Here is a 21,096-nt window from a genome sequence, read left to right on the forward strand (position 1 = left end):
CAGTAACAAAGATGATAGAACTTCCTTAGGGGGACAAATAATTTCACTTGATAATGCTCCGATTTCTTGGCGTACGTTCAAAGAAAAAAGCATATGCTTGTCAACAATGGAATCAGAATTCGTTGCACTTACGGAAGCAGCAAAAGAATTGCTATGGTTTGACAGAATTTTAGATGAGTGCATTAACTTTGGAATTACCAATAGCCAGAAAGTAAAATCAATATTGTATGCGGATAATCAGGCCACGATAGATTTCTGTAAATCCCCAATTGAAAATTATAGAACGAAGCACATCGATGTTAAATTATTTTTTGTGAGGGACTTAATTTATCAAGAAATTTTCTGCATTAATTTTGTAAGAAGTAAAGAAAACCAAGCTGACGTATTTACAAAACCACTTTCTGGAACTGAACTTGTAAAATTTTGTGAAACAGTTTTTCATTAATCACTTTTGCTAACGATGAATATTCAATTTTAAAGATGTAATTTCGACATTGTATCAGGAAATTTTATGTATTTGGAAATACTTTTCTGTATTGTGTAATTTTCTCAAAAATGAAATATTCGCGAAATTTTATTATACAATCGAATTTAAATGAGAAATTTTAGGGTGTTGAATTTTCATGTTAGAATTTTTTTTGCAAATTACAGCTCTAATATACACTGTAGTAATGAGCTAAAAATTTAATATGTACACTTTTTTTGCATACTTTATTACGAATGTGTTTATACTTGTGTCTTTGCAAATGTTTTTTTTCTTCTCGAGTTTTAGATTAAAGTCTGGATTGTAATTTGCGATTGGATGCATGTATTTTCGTCCTGATGGAATGTGTTATATTGCCGAACGATGTTTTGTATTATGCTTAATTATTGTTATATTTTCACTTTTCTATAAAGTTATAGAATGGATTTGTGAAACTAGAAGCCAAAGATGTTTTTTTTTGAAAAAAAAATTTTATTAGCTGTTTCTTGTAAGATGTAGAGAGGAGGGGCATTGTTAGAAATAGAATTTCTACAAATATCTCTACACTTACTTTTGCCCAGGTAACTGAACTTCACGATAATCAACCGACGCCTGTTCGGACCAACGATCCGAGTGAATCGGAAGTGAGTGATCGGATCGGAAGGGTGACGTAACAGACTCCCGCCATTGGCTTAGCAGGGAGGCGTCTCTGCCACTTGGTGCATCCTCATTGGTTGCGTGGACGTAAGGGCATTGATGTGAATAATGATGAGGACAGACTATTTAATAGCGATCGGAGCTGAGATTCGCTCTCTCTTTTTTAAGACTCGTTCGGTGATGTCTGTCCTGTAAAAGATAGCTAGGGTAGAGCTCGTATTGTTCGGCGGATTGCCGACTGTGCTTGGCTGATCGTAGTAATAGATTAGCGAGCCGTATTAGGATGAGCTTAACTAACTTGCTAGTCATATTTAATTAATCTTTTTTACCTTTGGCTTCAGTTATGTTTATACAATTATATTTACATTTTTTCACTTGTTAATAAATTCTAGTTATTTTTTAAAGAAGTCTCTTCATCAGTTATTCACAGAAAGTAGATGAAATGTTAGTTTCTTTCACTAACTCTGCAAGAAGTATTACAGTTAACAGGTGGTATCATTCATCAATGGTATCAGCTTCGCCTGCGATTTATCTACGTGCTAACCTTGTCTGTTTGTTGCTTTATTGATGTTTATACACTGCTTGACATCAGAAATGCAACACCAAGAAGGACTGGTCAGAAAGTGATGAAAATTTGAAAAAAAAGACTGAGACAGCAAGGAATAATAAATGATCTTAATTTCAAAATGATAGGCAGATTACAGAGCGAGAAACGGCGTCAGCTCATTAGGATGTAGGACCACCATGGACAGCGATACACGAAGAAACACGTCTAAGCATAGAGTCAATAAGGGTGTGGATGGTGTCCAGAGGGATGGCTCTCCATTCCCTTTCAACCATTTGCCACAGTTCATCTTCTGAACGAGGCTAGGACAGAGTCTGCAAACGACGTCCAAAGGGTGGTCCTTATTTTTGAAGTTGCAGATATTTTACATTTGGATTGCCATCATCATGCACTTGAAATCGTACTGCAGAGTGTGTCCTTAAAAAAGTTCTTGCCTTTCCGAATCAAGATGACATATTTCGAAATTGATTTTAAAACGCTTGTAACTATTTTTCCTTTGAAGGTAGAAGCTAATATTTCCGACCATAGCTCGAGAGATCTGGAGTAAAAAATCTCGCTTTTTCCAATGCTGTCAAAAAGAAAACTAAGGGACAATTCCTTCACTTTTTATTGATAGATTTAATGAAGAAAGTAGTGCCTAAATTTCAGCTGAGCCTAAAAAAGTTGGAGCTGAAAAAGCAAATTACACTGGTCGTAATTACGTTAGAGTATTGAAATAAATCGTTTAGAACGCAGAAAATTCTGACCTTTTTAACGATATATAATATTGACATGCGCAAGTAATTTTTCCCCCCTTTAATAAGCAATTTATGTAAAATTTGGGCCTAAATTTTAATAAAAAAGAACTATTTATCGGATTTTTCCGAACTATAGCCTATGTTACTCAGTAAGAAAGCATTTTTCATATAGTGAAAGAATTTTTCAAATAGGTGCAGTGGTTCCAGAGATTACCTCGAACATATAAACACACAAAAATCCGCCCTCTCTCTTTATAATATTAGTAAAGATATATATATATATGGGCAATTCCACGAAAATGTCAACCTGAGCATCAAAATTTCAATATTAACAAAACTATAAATATTGTATATCATTTAAAAGCTTGAAATATATATTTTTAAAGTGTACCAAACTAAATTTTTATTTATAATTTTTGGTATTGAAAATAAGCTGTAACAGATGCCTATATCTTTTCCAGATTTTTAGGGGAAAATTTGACACGTAGTAATCAAAGTTTTTTCTAAAACAAATTCTAACTAAAAGGAAAGAATGTAGTGCATTTTGTTGTACTCATAATACAGTTTTATACTGGAAGCTTATATCAATAAATATCTTTATAGTGTTTAGTTCAGAAACAATCTTAAAATCAGTTTATAAAAATGTCAGTCAGTTACCATAAAAAATCAACCTTTTTCCCCTCAACATGAAAATTATTGGTGGAAATTTTCCAAAATTCATATTCTTTGCTGACTACATAGAATTGGAAGTTTACATCCGGAACTCCGAAAATTCCTTGGTAACTGACTGACATTTTGTTTAACTTTAAAATGGCTGCAATGTATTTAAGTCAATAGCCTAAAAACTGAATTATTTTATTTTTAGCCCTTTAAGTGATAACCAAACAACCCAACTCTCTTAATATTTAAGAATGATAACATATTTTATTGATTTTATTCATTGTTCATTCTTACATAATTTAGTAATGTCTGAGCCTAAATTTCAAAAATTAATTACCTAATATTCGAAAAATATATCAACTCAAAACAAACTCACTCGCCTGGCTGGGGTCGCTCTTCTCCACGCCATCCCCGCCATTCTAGAACCACATTAGCTGTCTCCCAACATTGTTTTTTCAGTCTGCATCTGTCAGTATTTATCTCAGTAAACTATTATTTACTTCAATCTAGCTGTTTTAGTTCTGCACCTTTTGTAGTTTTCTGTCATGATATATGACTCTGCAATGAGCAGTTTGTCTCTTCCATTTCAATGAGTTACCATTCCACCACATGTTTCAGCTCTTGGATGGCAAGACAACAATGCCTAGTACCTCTCTAAAGGATCAATTGGGGAAAAGTTAGCAGACTGCCAGAATCTTCTGGTAGTTAACTTTGAGAGTATTTATTGCCAATTCCCAGAGATTGACCAAAACATGTTCAGCAAAGATCAGCATCATTAATTTGATATTATAAAGGCAATTGAACCAGGGACCTGTAAAAAAGATTTGGCTGTACGAAATCCTCGGCGTTTATCACATTCGAGGTGATTGACAAAAGCAAATAGAACTCTCAAATTGTGTATATAAGTAAAGAAAGCCTCGCATCTAAACTTCAAGAATTAGTATAGTTTGCATTGAAAGCATTCATGCCAATGTGGTTTTCTATGAAACCATCTTAAGATGGCCCAAAACTTGTTTACCAAACAATACAATACATCAGGTACTTGCCAAAACCTTTGCTTTATGTTGTCAACCCTGCGATCGAACAGAATTTTTGCTCACCCATAAGACTTACTGTTTAGCCATGACTCAAGATGACAATAAATACATAAATGTTTGGGGTTGGTAGAATTCTCACGTCAATGCAGATAGATTCAAGAAGGAAAACAGAACATTTACGCAAAAGTCAACTTCTATATGCAAGAATACTCAGAAATAGTCAACTGGATGTACTGTGAATTATCTTCTTCCTCATTGTTGGTACAAATCAGTGACGACGACAACATCTAATCACACATCAATAGTGACTCAATCTCCGACTTCAAAGACCTATTTGCTGGTGAAGTTAGGCATGGATGATCTGGACAGTAGGGAGGTTCTTATAAATCTGTCTCCAGATTCAGCTCCACAAACTTTTCCTGAGACTTTTCCGTGACGAGTTTTACGCAGCGTCATTTTTTTCATATTTTGCAAACTTTAGGTCCCATGTGGGAACGGAATATATATATATATATATATATATATATATATATATATATATATATATATATATATATATATATATATATATATATATACATATATATATATATACACATACATATATATAATCGTCATTGAGTCTAGAACTATAACTTTGACTTGAGATTCCATTAACAACCCTAGATGTTCTCTTTACACAAGTCTCTTCTAGTCTTAAGTCAATACAGACTGAACCTGAATTGAATGCTTGCATTTGTAACTTGAAAAGTTTTGTACAATGTAAGGTACACATTACTTACCCTTTCATTTGGATTAATAACACAATTTATTCCTTTCAGAACTAATTCAAGACCTTCTCTGTATCTTGTTGAATATTCATTAAACTTGATTGTTCCATCAAAAGGCCATTTGTCATCAGGTTTATTTTGCTCATTCACCCATTCTGCCTGCAAAGAAAGGTAAAATAGGGTAGCTGCTCTTAGAAAAGTAATCAAGAAATTTTAAGAGCTAAATGTAAAATGATGACACAAACAACAAAATTCCTTTTAGAGTTGGAAAACAATGGCAATTGTTGGTTAGAATGAGTTTTAGCTTAAGTGTATCATCCAAAGCAGTAATTCATGACACCACTGTTTCTTGCATTGTATTTTCCCTCTCATTTGTTTCATTAAAATTTGTTGAAGAAAAAATGACCTGCCATTTTTCCTCTTAAGTTTTTTTTTTTTTTGAAACCAATATACAAAGAAATACTCTAAAAAATTAGCACAAGTGAAATCTATTCAATCTCCAGGGGAGTCTATTTACAGTCCATTCCTAACTACATATATACTTGAAGAATAAAAGAAAGAGCGAAAAGACCCCTCTCCCTCCAAAAAACCCCTCAAGACAAATGATCAAGTAATCAAACTGCAGTGAAATTAAAAATTATAAATGGTAATTCAAAAATATTTTTAGATTCACCTAGTATTGATAATACTGAAAATAATATTTAAGCTCTCTTTTAGGTGATCAATCATAAGTACATTGCAATACTTTTATTGATGAAACTATTGAGCAAATATATAATGTTACACTCTGGTGAAATATTAAACCATGTATACACAAATGCAACTTGTAAACAATATCATATTTTTTAACTTCAGTTCAGTGTGCCCCCCTTCCCAAGACTAAGGGTGCCCCCCCCCCCCCAAATATTCCAAAGCCCCCTCTCTCAAAATAACAAAAATACCCCTCAAAACACGCTCCCCCCCTAAAAATTTCAATGGCGCAATCTGTGCCATGACCCCCTAGGTGGGCACCCCTGCAGTGTGCTATTTTACTGGCAACACATTTCAATTTAGTTACAATGAGAGTATTGTTAATATCAAGACCAAAGGCACACAGAATTAATCACTCACAGGTTTCAGTTAATGAACATCTTATAAATTGTACTATTATTATTTTTTTTTCTCTCCAAATTTTTGGAAGTAATCTGACGCAGGTTAAAGGTCTCTCCAGTGACACAATTGAAAGAAGTATTTTCAATCCAATGTAAATACTTACTTCTGTTGGTGTTTTAGTATATTCCAAGCAACGCTCAACAGCAACTATATTTGTTTCTACATCTGCAGTAGCTCGAACTAACATGTTAAGAATTGCAGTTATCTGTTAAGAAAAGATATTTCAAACATTTTTCATTCACAAAATGATCCACAAGCAGAAAATTTTTATTTTTAATCCTAAATAGTAATATTAATGCACCTGCAAAGCATAGCTGACTGAGAGACCAGCAATTCCAGGACTTAAAGTACCACGCGTTAAAACTGCAATTAAAGCAGCCAAGAAAACAATTGTATACCCTAGAAATTCAAGTCGGATAGAGAGCCATCTGAAAAGAAATAAAGGAACAATTTTTAACTTCAAAGAAATAACTAACAAGTCAAAATGTGAATATATTTGTCATTTCCATTGATAATGAGATTAAAGGAACTGAATGAAATTTTTGATACCCTATAATTTCAAAAAATACCAGATTCCAAATAGAAAGTTCGAATGCAATCATTGGACGGAAAAAAGTAATTTTTAAATTTTTAAATTCAGCCTATAAATTGCAAAGACAAGCCAGAAGCGGACTCACACAAGATGTCAGGAGGTGAACAAAGAATCACGACCTCATCCTCTTTGCAATAAAGTCTTAAGGGGCTGGACTAGCCAAACTCAAGATTCTGGTCTTACCAAAGAGGTTGCTGCAAAATAACAAGTGACTTTCTGAACAGCAATAAGAGTTTTAGACGTGGTAAAAATAAAGAAAAAAAACCACTGTGGCATGATCAGTAGTGATGGAAAGAATAATGAAAAATAAGGTAGCATTATACTAATCCCTGATCTAGACTAGAGCCAACATTTTATTTCCTTGAGGAAAAAATGTGACACAGTCCCTAAATAAGATCAATGCTCCCTTTAAAAATACATGTCACAGTAAGAACAGCAGTGTATAAACAGTTTCATTTGAATGAGAATAATAGTACCCAAAGTTCTGCATTAGTAAAAAAAAAAAAAACATTTTCCAAAACACTCATCAGAATAAAAGACGTCCATGTCTAAACATTCCCAATACAATAAGGGTAAGAGTTTTCAAATGACGGATGCATCAATCGTCTGTCGGCTGCACGAAAAATTAATAAGAGAATAAAAATAATTTATTTATTAATTTGCCAAAACATAATCAAAAAGGAAATGTACTGAAAATGCCTTGCATACGAACAAAGCCTCAGAGCCTTAACAAACAGAAATAAGAAATTTTATTTCTAGATGCTCAAGCGAGGCAACAAATAATAATGTTCAGCTTTTCTTTAAGATAATAAAAATCTGGCAAAAGATGATCTTTTTGAACTTTATTTTTACTTAAACTTGTTTTGGAGTCATTTTAGGCTCTTGAACTTTAAAGAGATGATAAAATTTTGTAAGGGGTTACTTTTTACAAGCTTTCCAATAATACTAAGCTTGGAAAAAATGGGACAAGTGCTTCAGATAGAGTCATGCTCAGGTGGAGGTAAAAATGAGTTTTTATTTAATAACTTTAATAAATTAATGTTCTAAAAAGATGAGAACAAGCTATTTGTAATCCTCAAAAAATTTCAAATTTTTTGATACCTGGTTCAACCCTGAACTTCAGCTCTATCTTGAGCATTTTGTATAAAAGTGTGGAAAGTTCTCATTTTCTCCGAGTTCCATGTCATCCCCCCCTCCCAAAAGTCAAAATTTCCAAAAATATTTTCTTGGCATGTCCATCCCAGTGTTATAAAATAAAGCTATTTTCGAAATTTCCGCTTTTTAGACTAATTGCTTTGACTGTGCATTGACAGATCAATCAGCACATGCAAATGGATTGAGCAAAGAATAATTTTAAACAAATAAAATAATAATGTTAAGAATTTTTATTACTATTATTATTTCAAAATATTCTAACAGACCTGCTAGCTCCTAAACTTGGATAGTATGATTCATTGTTGATATCAACAAGTTCATCTGAGCGATTCTTGAATGTATTTTCAGCCCCAAAAGCTCTAATGCAGGTCGAGCCAGCTACAGTTTCTGAGAAATGTGAATAAATAGGTGATCTAGTGGTTGATTCTAATCTTTTCAACTGACGTGATGTAGGAATATAAAATTTCTGTAAAAAAAATTTAAAAAACATTACTTTGTATGGAGAAAAAAAAGACTGCAGTTACTTATTCTTCAAGATGAATGTACAGAGAATGGCAACAGTATAAGTAAAATACTAGGACTCGACCAATGCATCGGCGCCGATGGTTCAAGAATTTAGCCAGCGGCATCGGCGGCCGATGCTAACTTGCAGGAAACATCGGCCTTAAGAAACATCGAAAAGCTGATGGAATTGGCCGATGTTTTCGAGAAAAAGGACCTTCGCTGTTTTACTTTTAATACAAAGTAAAGGGAGTTATTGTTTTCATATAAAATTGTTTACTTAAATTTCAGTATGAATTTGTATTCAGGTACTAAACAAGCTAATTATTGCGTTGTTTTTTGCAGCTGGATGTACGTATGTATCTCTTATAAGTCGTAATTAAAAAATGGTAAGCTGTAGAAGGTTAAAATTTCGCATGGGGAGTGTGCGTACATTCCAGTTGTGCACTTCTGTTTCTGTTTTCGATGGGGTGTTCTAAAAAGCCTATTATCCTCATTTTTTGTGACTATTAATTACTTATTTCAATGCAAAACTAATATAGCGTCTCAGACTAGGCGATCATTTGGTAATATATTGCTGGATTGGAGACCAACTTGGAAACAAATGCGAGATGGCAAAACTGTTTTTGTGTCATTTTGTTAGATTCCTGTTGAACCGAAGGTAATTTTTAATTTTTCGATATTTGTAATATGAATCACAGTAATGCAGTCTTTTCTGTACCGCTTCAGCGGATATACAAGTATGGGGCCCATCGAAATACGTTTCGAGGCCCTATTTCTCTATCACGGAAGTTTTAAAACATTTATCATAAGCATTTTTGCAACTCCTACGGTGATTCTATGGGTATGGGGCCTCTTGAGCAATTGCAACATTTGCTATATTTTAAATCCGCCACTGCACATCAAAACAAACTCGTGTGCAAGTTCTAAAAGGGTTTTTCTGCTCAATGCTTATGATTATTTTTAACTCAATTTTTTACGACTATTCTTTGTATTTCCGAGAACACTTGCGTGTCCCCCTCCCTTTCCTTCTATTCCTGAAATCAAACTCTAGTTGTACTTCTGAGTTCTTTAAAACTAACACCATTCATAAACTTAGAATTTTTTTTTTCAAACTTTATCTATTGTTTAGGGAAAATTTAGAACATTAATGTAAGAAACTGATTAAAGACGTTTTAAATAATGACATAATTCGGAAATCAAAGAGACTTCTGAATTTTTTCTTCGGAAGTGTTGTAGTAAATTCAGAAACCCTTCTGATGCGTTGGTGGTAGCGGTTCTGTACTAAAAAAAATGTGGCCGAAGTTGTGTGTGTGAGGCTGACGTTTAATGTTGCAAGTTACTTCAAAATCAGAGGGTGACTCCCCCCCTCCCTCAACATTTCAAGCATTTCCGAAATATTTAGCGATTATTTATTTGCTCAAGAAATGTCATTTTGCGTTGCATTTCTCATATTTGTTTCACCTATATTTCGTAATGTGCCATCTTTTTTGCATCATTTATAGTGATCGATTTTTTTCTATCGTAAGTAACTATTTATATGTATTTTTATAAAATCAATAAATAAATTATTTTTGTTTCCATCAGATTTTTAATAATATGTTATCAGAAAGTTGCAAGGATTTTCTATTATGCAATTCTTTAAATTTCAGAAAATTATTGTTGAATTGAAAATTTTAATTAGAACTTATTTATAGGGCTTCATAAAAGATTAAACAAATTGTTCAATCTTATGTGTACAAACATCAGATCAATTAGTATATATATATTCAGTTATTATTAACTTGATATAAATATCGAGTTTATTTATTGTAGCTGCGTATTAAGAACCTCGTTTTTTCCATGGCTATTTCTTTCTTCAGCAAAAAAGTTATGTCACTGTTATAGCTTTTATGAAAAATGCAAACTTTTCTATTCATAAATTTTAAATAATTATAAAAATATTCCTATCATGATTTAATATTGTAATTTATCTATTATCCTTTTGTTTAATTTGATGACTAAAAAATTTTTACGTGCAAAGGGTACAGATGTGATATACCCCCCCCCCCCCCCCTTGGCGAGGATAGAATTTTTAGCCCATTTCGAAAATCGCCAACGTTGGCGATAAAACGTTTTCCGGTAGCCATAGTAACCCTGCAGAATATACCTGGGAAGTACAGATGTGAACTAATTCTTTTCGCACGTGTGTCCGTGGAGGTAGGTGCACATATGTTCCGCTCTTAGGGGGATTTTATGACGTGGTGTTGTTTCGTGCAATATACCCTACAGGAATGCTTATTTTGTGTTAGTTTAAATTCAGTAGTTGTGTTTTGAAGTAAAAACATTAGAAAATGCCAGTTTCTTCAAACTTGAAGGTTAAATAAAAGTTAACTCCAACGTGGTGTGTATCTGTAACGTGCCATTATCATATGATGTATTGTTTTAGACTGAGTGTGAATATTTATACCATATAAAAAGGTAAGTTCTTTATTTTAAAATTAAAAAAAAACCTCTCACTTCCAAAATTCTTTGTTTTTACAAATCCTTGAGGGGTTCTTGTAGTATACATAACTGTGATCATACTCCGACTGTAATGTATATTAACAGTCGGAGGGATAACGGACCGAGCGAAGCGAGGTCCTGGCGAGCCAGAGGTCTCATATCCCGGAGAAATGATGAAAAAAAAATTAATGCATTAATTTCGACTTGTAATTAATACAATAATTTATTTCATTGTATTTTAATATGTTTACAAAAAACCCCGGCCCCGTACATTTTTGAAGCATATATTTGTGATGTTTTTTGTTGTGCTTTTATGTTGTTTTTATGTATATTGTGTTCTGAAGTGCTTTGATCATGTTTTCTTATCTGATTTTTTCCTGTTGGCGCTAAAAAAGCATCGCTAAGAACGATGTATGACATATGTCGTCATACATCGTTTTCTTGGCGACGCTTTCTTGGCGCCAACAGGAAAAAGTCGCCAAGGGTGGGGTATATCACATCAGTTCCGTGCAAAGCTTTCCATTTTAATTGCATAATTTGTTGACAATTTCATATTTTATTCATATTATTATTATTTTTTTGAATGATTAAACAACATAATTTAAATTTTTTAACTATGTATAGTGTACCTAAATCCATACATTATTACTAAAATCTTAGTTATGTGTTCAATTAAAAAAAAAAAATCAATTGGTTATGTTTCTTTTTTGGCTGTTGTTTTCTTTCTCTTTTATCATACAGCAGTCAAAAACAGGGGCGTAGCTAAGGGGGGGGTTTTGGGGACAAAACCCCCCCCGAAAAGTTAGTCTCAAAAAAAAAAAAGAGAAAAAGAAGAGAGAAGAGAAAGAAAAAAAAAGAAGAAAAGGAAAAAATTCCAAGCGATTATATATACTATATATATATATATATATATATATATATATATATATATATATATATATATATATATATATATATATATATATGTATGTATGTATATATATATATATATATATATATATATATATATATTATGTATATATATATATAAAAGAAGTAACCCCCCCCGAAAGTCGGGTCTAGCTACGCCACTGGTCAAAAAAGGAGAAGCATAACTACACCTTATACAGATTGTACGTAGTATGATCCAAAAGTTTGGGGACAAGCTGTATAAAACTTGTTGGCCTTCAGGTAGACCAACGGATGTGGAATGGTGATTTCGGGAGAAATGAAGCAATGGAAACTGAATTTCAATTTAAATAACAATTTATTCAAAACATGTGTAAAATGTAAATAGGCAAAAACAATCAAACATTTATAAAAAGCATATCCCCTATTAACAATTCAAATATAATTATACCCCCCCCCCCCAAACAAACAAATATCACAGAGAAATTTCACAAGATTCAGTTACTGAAAAAAACCATCAGCAGTTCTGAAATGTTCCTAATATTTTTTAAAAAAATTTACCCTACGCTATGCCACAACGATGATAGCTGTCCAGAAAACTATTTAAAGATTCATACCACTGGAAGTCCATACTTTAAACTTGGCACACATAACAACGAAGGCAACATCCATCTGTCGGATGTTCAGACGAGTTGAAAACGTCCACTCATGGACAGCAGACCAAAATCCATGGTCAATCAATCCCAGGCACACCCATGCCACAGTAGAGGCAGCACAGGAAATTATTTGCCCAACTTCATCAAAACAGGAACCTTCCACTAGCAGAGGCTGCCGCACCATATAGTGGATTCAAACCAGTCCGATGGGCTCCGTAATCGGGTATATGCCAGACGAACCTTCCGGCACTGTTAGGCCTAATACTTAAAAAAAACATCAACTCTTCAAATTTATATTCCTTAAAAAAACTCCTTCATTACTTTTAGGGCGCTGTTTTAGAACATCCTGCACTTTTAGCAGGCTATCGAATCTTGTTACTACATATCTCAACACCTCCACGTCCTCTGCGTGGATAAATAAATCTCTTGAGCACACATGCTCAAATCAAAACACACCGACTGCAGAATGGAACCAAATCATTAGAGGACGATTGATTGATTTACATTCTATTTAATCCATCTCAGTTACCCCCAAGCAATGACGTGACGTTGTCAAAATTTACATCTGTTGCATCTGAAAGCAACTCACAGTTAATCCTTTTAACAGTTGCTATTTCTTAAATTTACTTTCTTGACTGCTACCAGCAGAAAGATCCTCAACTCTTGAGGCCTGAGGTCGTGTCCGCCGATGGGCGAAACACGTGATTGACTTGTTGGGTGTTTAGTCACTGGGGATTTCAACACACGTTCGGGGTTTACGCACGCCGGTTTTTCAACGACATTTAAAACAGGAATGTATTTCTAGGATAGTTTGAATGAACAAGTAAGTTTTAAATAATTAAAATACATTCTAGCTTTTTATGAATCTCTCCAAGAACCAAAATAAATGGCTTTTGCCAACAAAACTTTACCCAGAATAGTTCACATTACCAAAGCACATCCACCTTCAAAGGGTCACCTTGAGGGACTATGTACTTCTGCCAATGTTCATATAACTTTTGGAAACACTCCTGGAAGCCATTTTTCGCAACCTTCTGTGATGCAGCTTTATCTTCTCTTGACGGAAGAAAGCGGCGTCCATGCAAATGTTTTTTCTGGAACCTGGGAACAGGTAAAAGTCAGACGGAGCTAAGTCCGACGAAAAGTTATAGTATTAAAATTAGTAGCTAATTATGGTAAAGCTATACAAACAATGGCAGAAGTGCATAGTCGTTCAAGATAACTATTTTTTAGATAGATGTGCTTCGGTAACGTGAACTATTCAGGGTAGGGTTTTATACAGCTTGTCCTCAAATTTTAGACATACTACGTACGTATGAGTTTTCAACTTGTTATTTCATAACGTTTTTGAGGGACGCAAATCTATGCGCTTGAAGATTTCACAAGACAATTAACTGCGATAATTAACTGAGGAGGTGTTCAAAATGGATATTTCGGTCATCTATATGTTCTTAGATATGTATACATGTACAGATGTGCCGAAAAAACTTGTGAAGTTTAAATTGGGTAATCGTAAAATAGAAATTTAGGTCGAAATCTGATTTTCTTTTTTCTGCTTTTTTTTGTGATTACAATTCTCTATTCGTAGAAAGGAAGTAAAGTGAAATGAATAAATGACCCTTTAAATCCCTGACAATCTTAGCAATTTATTTCTGTTAGATTTTTTTTTGCCATCGTCCAACGGCATCGGCAATCGGCCATTTGAAGAAAAACAATCGGCCAACAATCGGCATCGGCCAAAAAATGCTATCGGGCGAACCCTACAAAACACATAAGTTTATGAACACAGAACATATTAGATAATCAATAATTTATAGGATATAAATTTAAAAAAGAAAAATAATAATGATAAAAGAAGACTTAGGATTTTAATGATAAATTTAAATAATACACTTAAACAAAATACTCAATCCCCAAAAGGGCTTTATTTCTCCCTTTTCATAGAAAAAAGAAATATTCCTCATATTAAACCTTTAGTCAAACTTTGAGGAGAACGGAGGGGAAATATTTAACTTGAATAAAGACACAGTGGAACAAATACATAATTCAAATTTAGAATGGAAATTATGTTTAGGTAGGAAAGCTGAGACCAACAAACCCAGAAACCAGTTTCAAAATTCTTCTGTTCATCACATTTCATTGACTAAAGTAGCAAATTTAGAACTGACAAAACTGAATGAAAATAGTCCCTGAAGTGAAAGATAAAATCTTATTTCAAATTAAAGGTACTTTTCCATCTTTTAAAAGGATGTCTTTATACTTATCACATAAATTTAGGTCAGGTATACCTAATAATGCAAACATCTACAATTATTATTACTCATCAACTCTGAGTAATTACTATAGATTTCTTTAATCATGTAATTAATAGTAAGTGCACTTATTCCCAAAGTAAAAATTAAGAAACCACAGGGTACACACACTATTTGCAGAGTAAAATCATGCACTTTCTAGAATTGCAAACATCAAAGATGTGGTACAAATGTAACAAAGTTAAAAACAAGTTACTTTATAAGATATAAAGATGCATTTAAAATATTTAATGTACATTATTCTAACTGTAATAAATAAATTTTATATTCAATGCTGTCAAAAATACTAGACTAAATTTAATAGATTTATGTGCTAAGATAAAATATATAAAACACATTTGAAAACTTCATTTTACATAAAATAACTTTTTTAGCAATAAAAACGATTGTTGTGAAGCAAGGATGATTATTCCATTCATCCCAAACAGCCAATTTTTAAAGATTACATACCAAACATAAAATTTAATATATATTTGATACTTTAAAATGAGCATATTTAACTTTGAAAAATGTTCAACTTATGCAGTTACATCCCTGTAAATAAAGCATGTCTATTTTTGCCACTTTAGAGGCAAAAAAAAAGCCAAGATGATTTTGTCATCTTTAGCAGCCTCTCTTTTTTTGGGGCAAACTTTCTAATGCGTGTTCTTGGCCGGTGGAAACGAGAAATTCGAGGATTTTCCAGCTGTTTTTTCACAGTATCTTAAATTTTCTATGACTTTCAAGGCTTTGAAAAAAATAATGAGATACATGAACTTTCAAGGTTTTCCCAGATTGCATAACTTAAAATCATTTCTTTCTATTTTTTTAATTTAAGGACCCATCAATGACTCATTGAAAATTAGCTCAGAAAATTGTCTTAAATGAAACATCACAATGGAATAGGACACTAAATTAACTTGATTGATAAAGTCGCAATCATGAATTGTCTTCAACAATGTAAGCCCATATGATTTTGCTGAAAATTTAAACTTTTGTTTTATTTTACCTCTGCTAAAGCATAGTAAAGAAAGTTGTATGAGCAAAAACTAAAATTACCTGCAGAAAATAATACAATATTGCAAGGGGTATGCACACCACAATAAAAATTGGAGTTTCCAAAGATATAACAATCACAGTGATGAGGGCACGGAAACCTTGGATGATGAATATTCTGATGTTGAAACCAATGGTTACATCTGCAGTATCAATGTCTTTAGAAAATCTGTTGAGTACTCTGCCCAAAGGTGTTGTATCAAAAAACGACATTGGTGCTCGCATGACTCGAGCCAACATTTCATCGTGAAGATATTTGGCTGCTCTTAAAGCAGCTAAATTCATTGATATTGATGTAAAGAGGGTGCTTATAACTATAAAAGACAATAGAATATAGATGCTTTTAAAGAAAACAATTTTGAACTTATTTATGCGAACAAGTATGTATATGTACATCTTAATACATAAAAATCAATGTCCTGAGATAATATATATACATATATACATAGCTGCAAACATATCAACTTTAAAAATCTTACAATGCATGCCGTGGGTGTATTCATACACTTTTTTAACCAACACACAACCAACCCTTAAAACTAAAAGTATTATATTTTCAAATCTTTACTTGTAATTAATCAGCACAGGAAAAAAAAAAAAAACTGGATTCACAAAAGAGAAACATAGGATTACAAAAAGCAGTTTCAAAAAGGCAGGCCTGTGCATTTAAAAATTTAAGAGTACAAGTGTGCACTTTTAAAATATTGTCTAATATTTTTCTGTAAGATGCATCATTTAATATTAATCTTTAAAAATATTCTTTTGGAAGAAACTAATAACTTGCTGTATCATCTTACTTTTTCTTTTGTAAATTAATGCAGTCAGCTGCTTTTGCTGAAACTACTTTAACTGGAACCTAAGCTTTCTTAAGTTGCTGACTTAGCAACATTCAAAAATTATATTTCAATAATTTATTCAAAACAATAGTTTTTTTGTGTGTGTGTGGGGGGGGGGGGAGTTTCTTAATGATTAAAATGTTATCCAGGTTATTATCAGACAGAGAACTGCACAGCTCTGTCTTTGCCTTTCTGACACTACTGAATATTCTTTTGCATTCTGCATTGCTGTGAGGTTGGCTAGAATGGAAAGCATAGCAAAGGAGAGCCTTTAATACATCAATGAACCATTGACTAATAACTAATTTCTTCAAAGCAGCCTATTTTTTATCCGTCCTCTCCTTTTCTAGCACAACATTGGGCAAATCATCTATTTGTACAGAAAGAAATTCATTTTGGAGCTTATCTTAGGCTCTTCATCTGCAGTTTCTCTATTCTTCTAAAGCAACATAAAAGGAAACTCAAAAAAAAAAAAAAAAAATCAATACCAGAGATCTAAAACCTAATTATCTTACAATTATCTTAAAAGATCTTACAAACTTACAATACCTCCAAAAATCTTACCATGTAAGGCTAAATCTTACAAGTTGGCAGCTATGTATATATATCAACACAGCCAATACCGCTGATACCTCAGACTTTTATTTTTGAAGGCTTTCCTCCATTCAAATCATTATTTAGTACTTCATCTCAACTTTTGGTCGATAGCAAATTTTAAATCTGATATTACTTTTGTTTCTCATGTGATTCTTTGACTACTTGTTTGATGAAACTATGCATCATTTATTCGTTTTAATGGATCCTTAACTAGAACAAGTCTTTAAACAAGGCTAAATGTTCCACTTGCATGAAAAATAATCCAACAATCTAGTCATTTTAGCTTAAAATAATCTTTCAAATAAAAAAACAGGCAATATATAAACTGAATAACCCCACTAAAATACTGAAAGCTAAATAGAACAGTACTAAGCTGTATAAAAATGCAAAATAATCTGTTAAATGCATATAATGAGCCATTGTTAATAAGCATTAAAATCGCCATTGAATGTAAAATTAGACAAAGTGGATCAAAATGACCCCATGGTATAAATGTTTTTTCAAATTATGTTTCCAACAAGGTGGAAAGTAAACAAGTCCCCAAGCAACATGCCTATAAAAAGAAATAAGTATTACAACATCAAGAAGTTTGTGGATAATGGTTTTCAGAGTATGACATAGTGGGTCTACAAACAAGACTTAATGCTCCACTTATATGAAAAATAACCCAACAAATAAGTTATTAAAGCATAAAATAAAATCTTAAATAAAAACACAGACCACATATAAAATGAAAACCAATACTTTGCCAAATATATATATATATATATATATATATCAGACTTGGAGTCAATTACGAGAAAATGTTATCTATTATGACTAAGATTATGAGCCTAAAAAATAGGAGATTACTAGTACAAGAAGATTATGTAAAAAATGTAATTGATTAGAATTATGATATGCCAATTACAATTTTGATTACAAATACAGACTCGTAAAAATTATATGTTTTTTTTAACAAATATTATAGAGATGATCATGTTCTATTTTTCACATGGGAACCCGGAGCTCGTAACCAGGGCAAGAAAAGGAAATTTCTAAGGACTAGAAATGTTTTCCACAATATAGTAAAACCCCGACTTAATGTTTTCTGTCCCGACTAGTGATAAAAGATGTAGCAGGCAGGAAAATGTAAAATGGGGAGCAGTGCTAAAACTCTGTGTGTATTGTTTAAAAATTGATTCCTACCCATGAACTTGTACAGGGTGGCGACAGGAACTGTGAAAAAAAGTTCCCTGACTTTTCCCTGATTTCCCTGATTAAGTTCACCAAATTTCCCTGATTTACGTTACCAATGATAATGGTTTCCTTTCTTTGCTCTACTTCAAATCCATTGTATGTTTGTATAAAACGCAGTATTTTAAACGTTTTAAGTTGTGTAAAGTTGTTGAACTAAAGAAATATTTTCAAAAGATGCTACTTTTTTAATAAAATGGTTAAAAAAACATATCAAGTCAATTTTTTTGGAAAAAGAACCCCCTACAAAACAGTATATAAAATTTTTTTACATGGCAAAATTATAGAAAATTAAAAAAAAAAAAAAACTTTACTTCTAGAAACCACTTAGCATAAGAATTTTAAGAAACTATTAAAATCACTCTTAAAAACATATGTGTTTCATGAACTAAAAAGAGTTCATTAGAACTAAAAAGTAATTGAAATTATTTTGAATTATATTTTCAAACAGTATAATAATTGTTGTAAGAATAGTGAAAGAATAGAAGTGATGTGGTTATTCTTATATAACTAATTGACATATTTATGTAACACAGATGGAACCATTTGACATCCATTCATAGGGAGCGTTTCTCTAAGAACATAAGTTTTAATGAAAGATACAGCATTTTGACATAAAAAAATAAAGATATTTACTTAAGTACACAAGTTAACTCTATTTCAAATGATTTCAGTATGTAGCGAAAAAAAAAAGTTAAGATTGCTTTTGTAACAAACAACTTTGAAATGCAAGAAAAAAAAACCAGAAAAAAGAAAGCAATTAATTTCAAAATATATAAAAGAATACAACTTAGTTATAAAATAAAAGAATCATTTAAGTCTGAAGAAAAGAAAACCTTTATAATCTGCGGCAACAACAAATAGTATAACGGCAAAAAGCAAAGTTTTTTTTTTTGATTGAAAGTTCAATTTAAAGCAATTAAATTAAAAATGCGTAGAAGTAATAACTTTTAAGCTTTCATCAGTATTAATTCAAAAACCAAAGATTTCTTCTTGAAATCGTGATTACAGTACGCTAATTACTTCGAGGCAATGGAATAAAGGCAAAGGAGCTAAAGCATTAATGAAGGCTTCCTCTTTGCCTGTACGGTTGTTTATTTTAAGTAGCATTGAAAGCGTGAAAGGAAATTTCAAGCTAGGTAAAATAAACAACCTAACAGACACAGAAGCAATCTTAGAAAGTTCATCCTGTGGTTAATAAGTAAAATTCAATACTTTGACGTTAAGGAAAAAAGATGCACAAATATGAGGCAGTGTATAATCTCACCTCATTAATTTTACTTTTTTTTTTTGAACAGATAATTGGCGGGAAAATGCATAGGGAATTAGAGTACTTAATTTTGTAAAGCAAAAAAAAAAATTTTTTTTTCCTTCACAAAATCAATTTTCCCTGATTTTTTGCTATTTTTTCGAAATTCCCTGATATTTCCCTGATTAATAAAGTTCTCTGACTTTTCCCCTGATCTCCCTGATTTTCCCTGATCTGTTGCCACCCTGTTGTAAAAGACATTCGTAATTTTTTTTTAAATTTTTATTTAATTTCCTTAAAAGCAAGTTCTATGTTAAAAAAAAAATTCGCAAATTCATTTTTAGTTTAATTGCAAATTTGCTTATTGGTTCGAATTCGCAAATAAAATTTGTTTTAGAGTTTTTATGATTTGAATCGCTTGATCAGCTGTGAGAACATCTTGCACTATTTCTTGATTGCCTTCATTACTCTCATTAGGAGATGATTTTATATCAAATACCAAAGTAATTCATGATTAGATGAGATGATAATGTGTTAACTTCTGGAAGATTTTCAAGACTAAGATCGTCAGAAACTCAAGTTTGATCTTCAATTTATGTGAAAGAAGATTGCCTGTAAGCAGATTTCCTCCGATCGTTCAAACGACAATAACATAGGATAGATAGAGTTCCAAAGCGGCTTCTAACAGCTATAAAGCAAATTTATATTCCAAAAAAAAAAGAAGGTGGAAAATTTTGTTTTTATAGGTGATAAATGATTTTGATCTATTTGTAGAAAAACGTAATTAAGCGGAAGTTTTGAAAAAAGGTTAATCCGGGGTACGTTAAATCCAGAATATTTTAGCATTGTCAGTATCGAAACTTTCAGTTACCAGCAGAAAATGACACAGGAAGCATCATAATGCAAGAAACGAGCAACATAAAATCGGTGATCCAATGTATCATTTTATTTTAATTCATGCCAACATACAAAGCACTTTAAGAAAAAGATTACTTTTAATTTTTAATTTTGTATGTCTAAAATTCATTGACCAAAAATGTCAAAACAAAAAAAAAAGTTTGGACAATCAAATGCATAAGAGCACTAGCACGCTTTATAAGAAGGGTCTTGTGGTTCCAGACCCACACCACCGCTATTCTAAAAACCTAAATGCAAAAGGACCCGAAAACACATGTTTGTACTTTTGATATTGTTCTCTTTCGGAGACGGCAGCTTTTGCTTCTTTGCCTACCATTGACAGATGAAAAGGAAAACTGATGACCAATCCTAAAATCTGAGGAGACGTTCCTCCCACAGGCACCTAAAGCGGGGCCCAAAACAAAGTTGACCAGCCATTTACGATCACTAAACAGCAGTTTCTGTGAATCTGACCAAAAGCTTCAGAATTGCAAATTTTCACTTTCCACAAGTCAGGATTACACGAGTAAAACTCTATATTACGATTAATTAAACTTAAATCATAGTTACGACTATGCAAGATACACTTGATTAAAATTACCATTACGAGCATTCCA

General features: G+C 32.3%; 1 protein-coding gene across 1 annotated transcript in view; it reads right to left on the bottom strand.

Annotated features, from left to right (window-relative positions):
* LOC129221055 (ATP-binding cassette sub-family C member 3-like) overlaps nt 1-21,096 on the bottom strand; it is a 140,974-nt gene that overhangs the window by 18,042 nt on the left and 101,836 nt on the right. The window contains 5 exon segments of the mRNA XM_054855492.1: nt 4,902-5,048; nt 6,145-6,246; nt 6,343-6,469; nt 8,055-8,254; nt 15,668-15,978. Of these exon segments, the coding sequence (XP_054711467.1) occupies nt 4,902-5,048; nt 6,145-6,246; nt 6,343-6,469; nt 8,055-8,254; nt 15,668-15,978 (887 nt within the window).

Source organism: Uloborus diversus, chromosome 4 (genome assembly GCF_026930045.1).
Source record: "Uloborus diversus isolate 005 chromosome 4, Udiv.v.3.1, whole genome shotgun sequence".
In the NCBI taxonomy this organism is placed as follows: Eukaryota; Metazoa; Arthropoda; class Arachnida; order Araneae; family Uloboridae; genus Uloborus; species Uloborus diversus.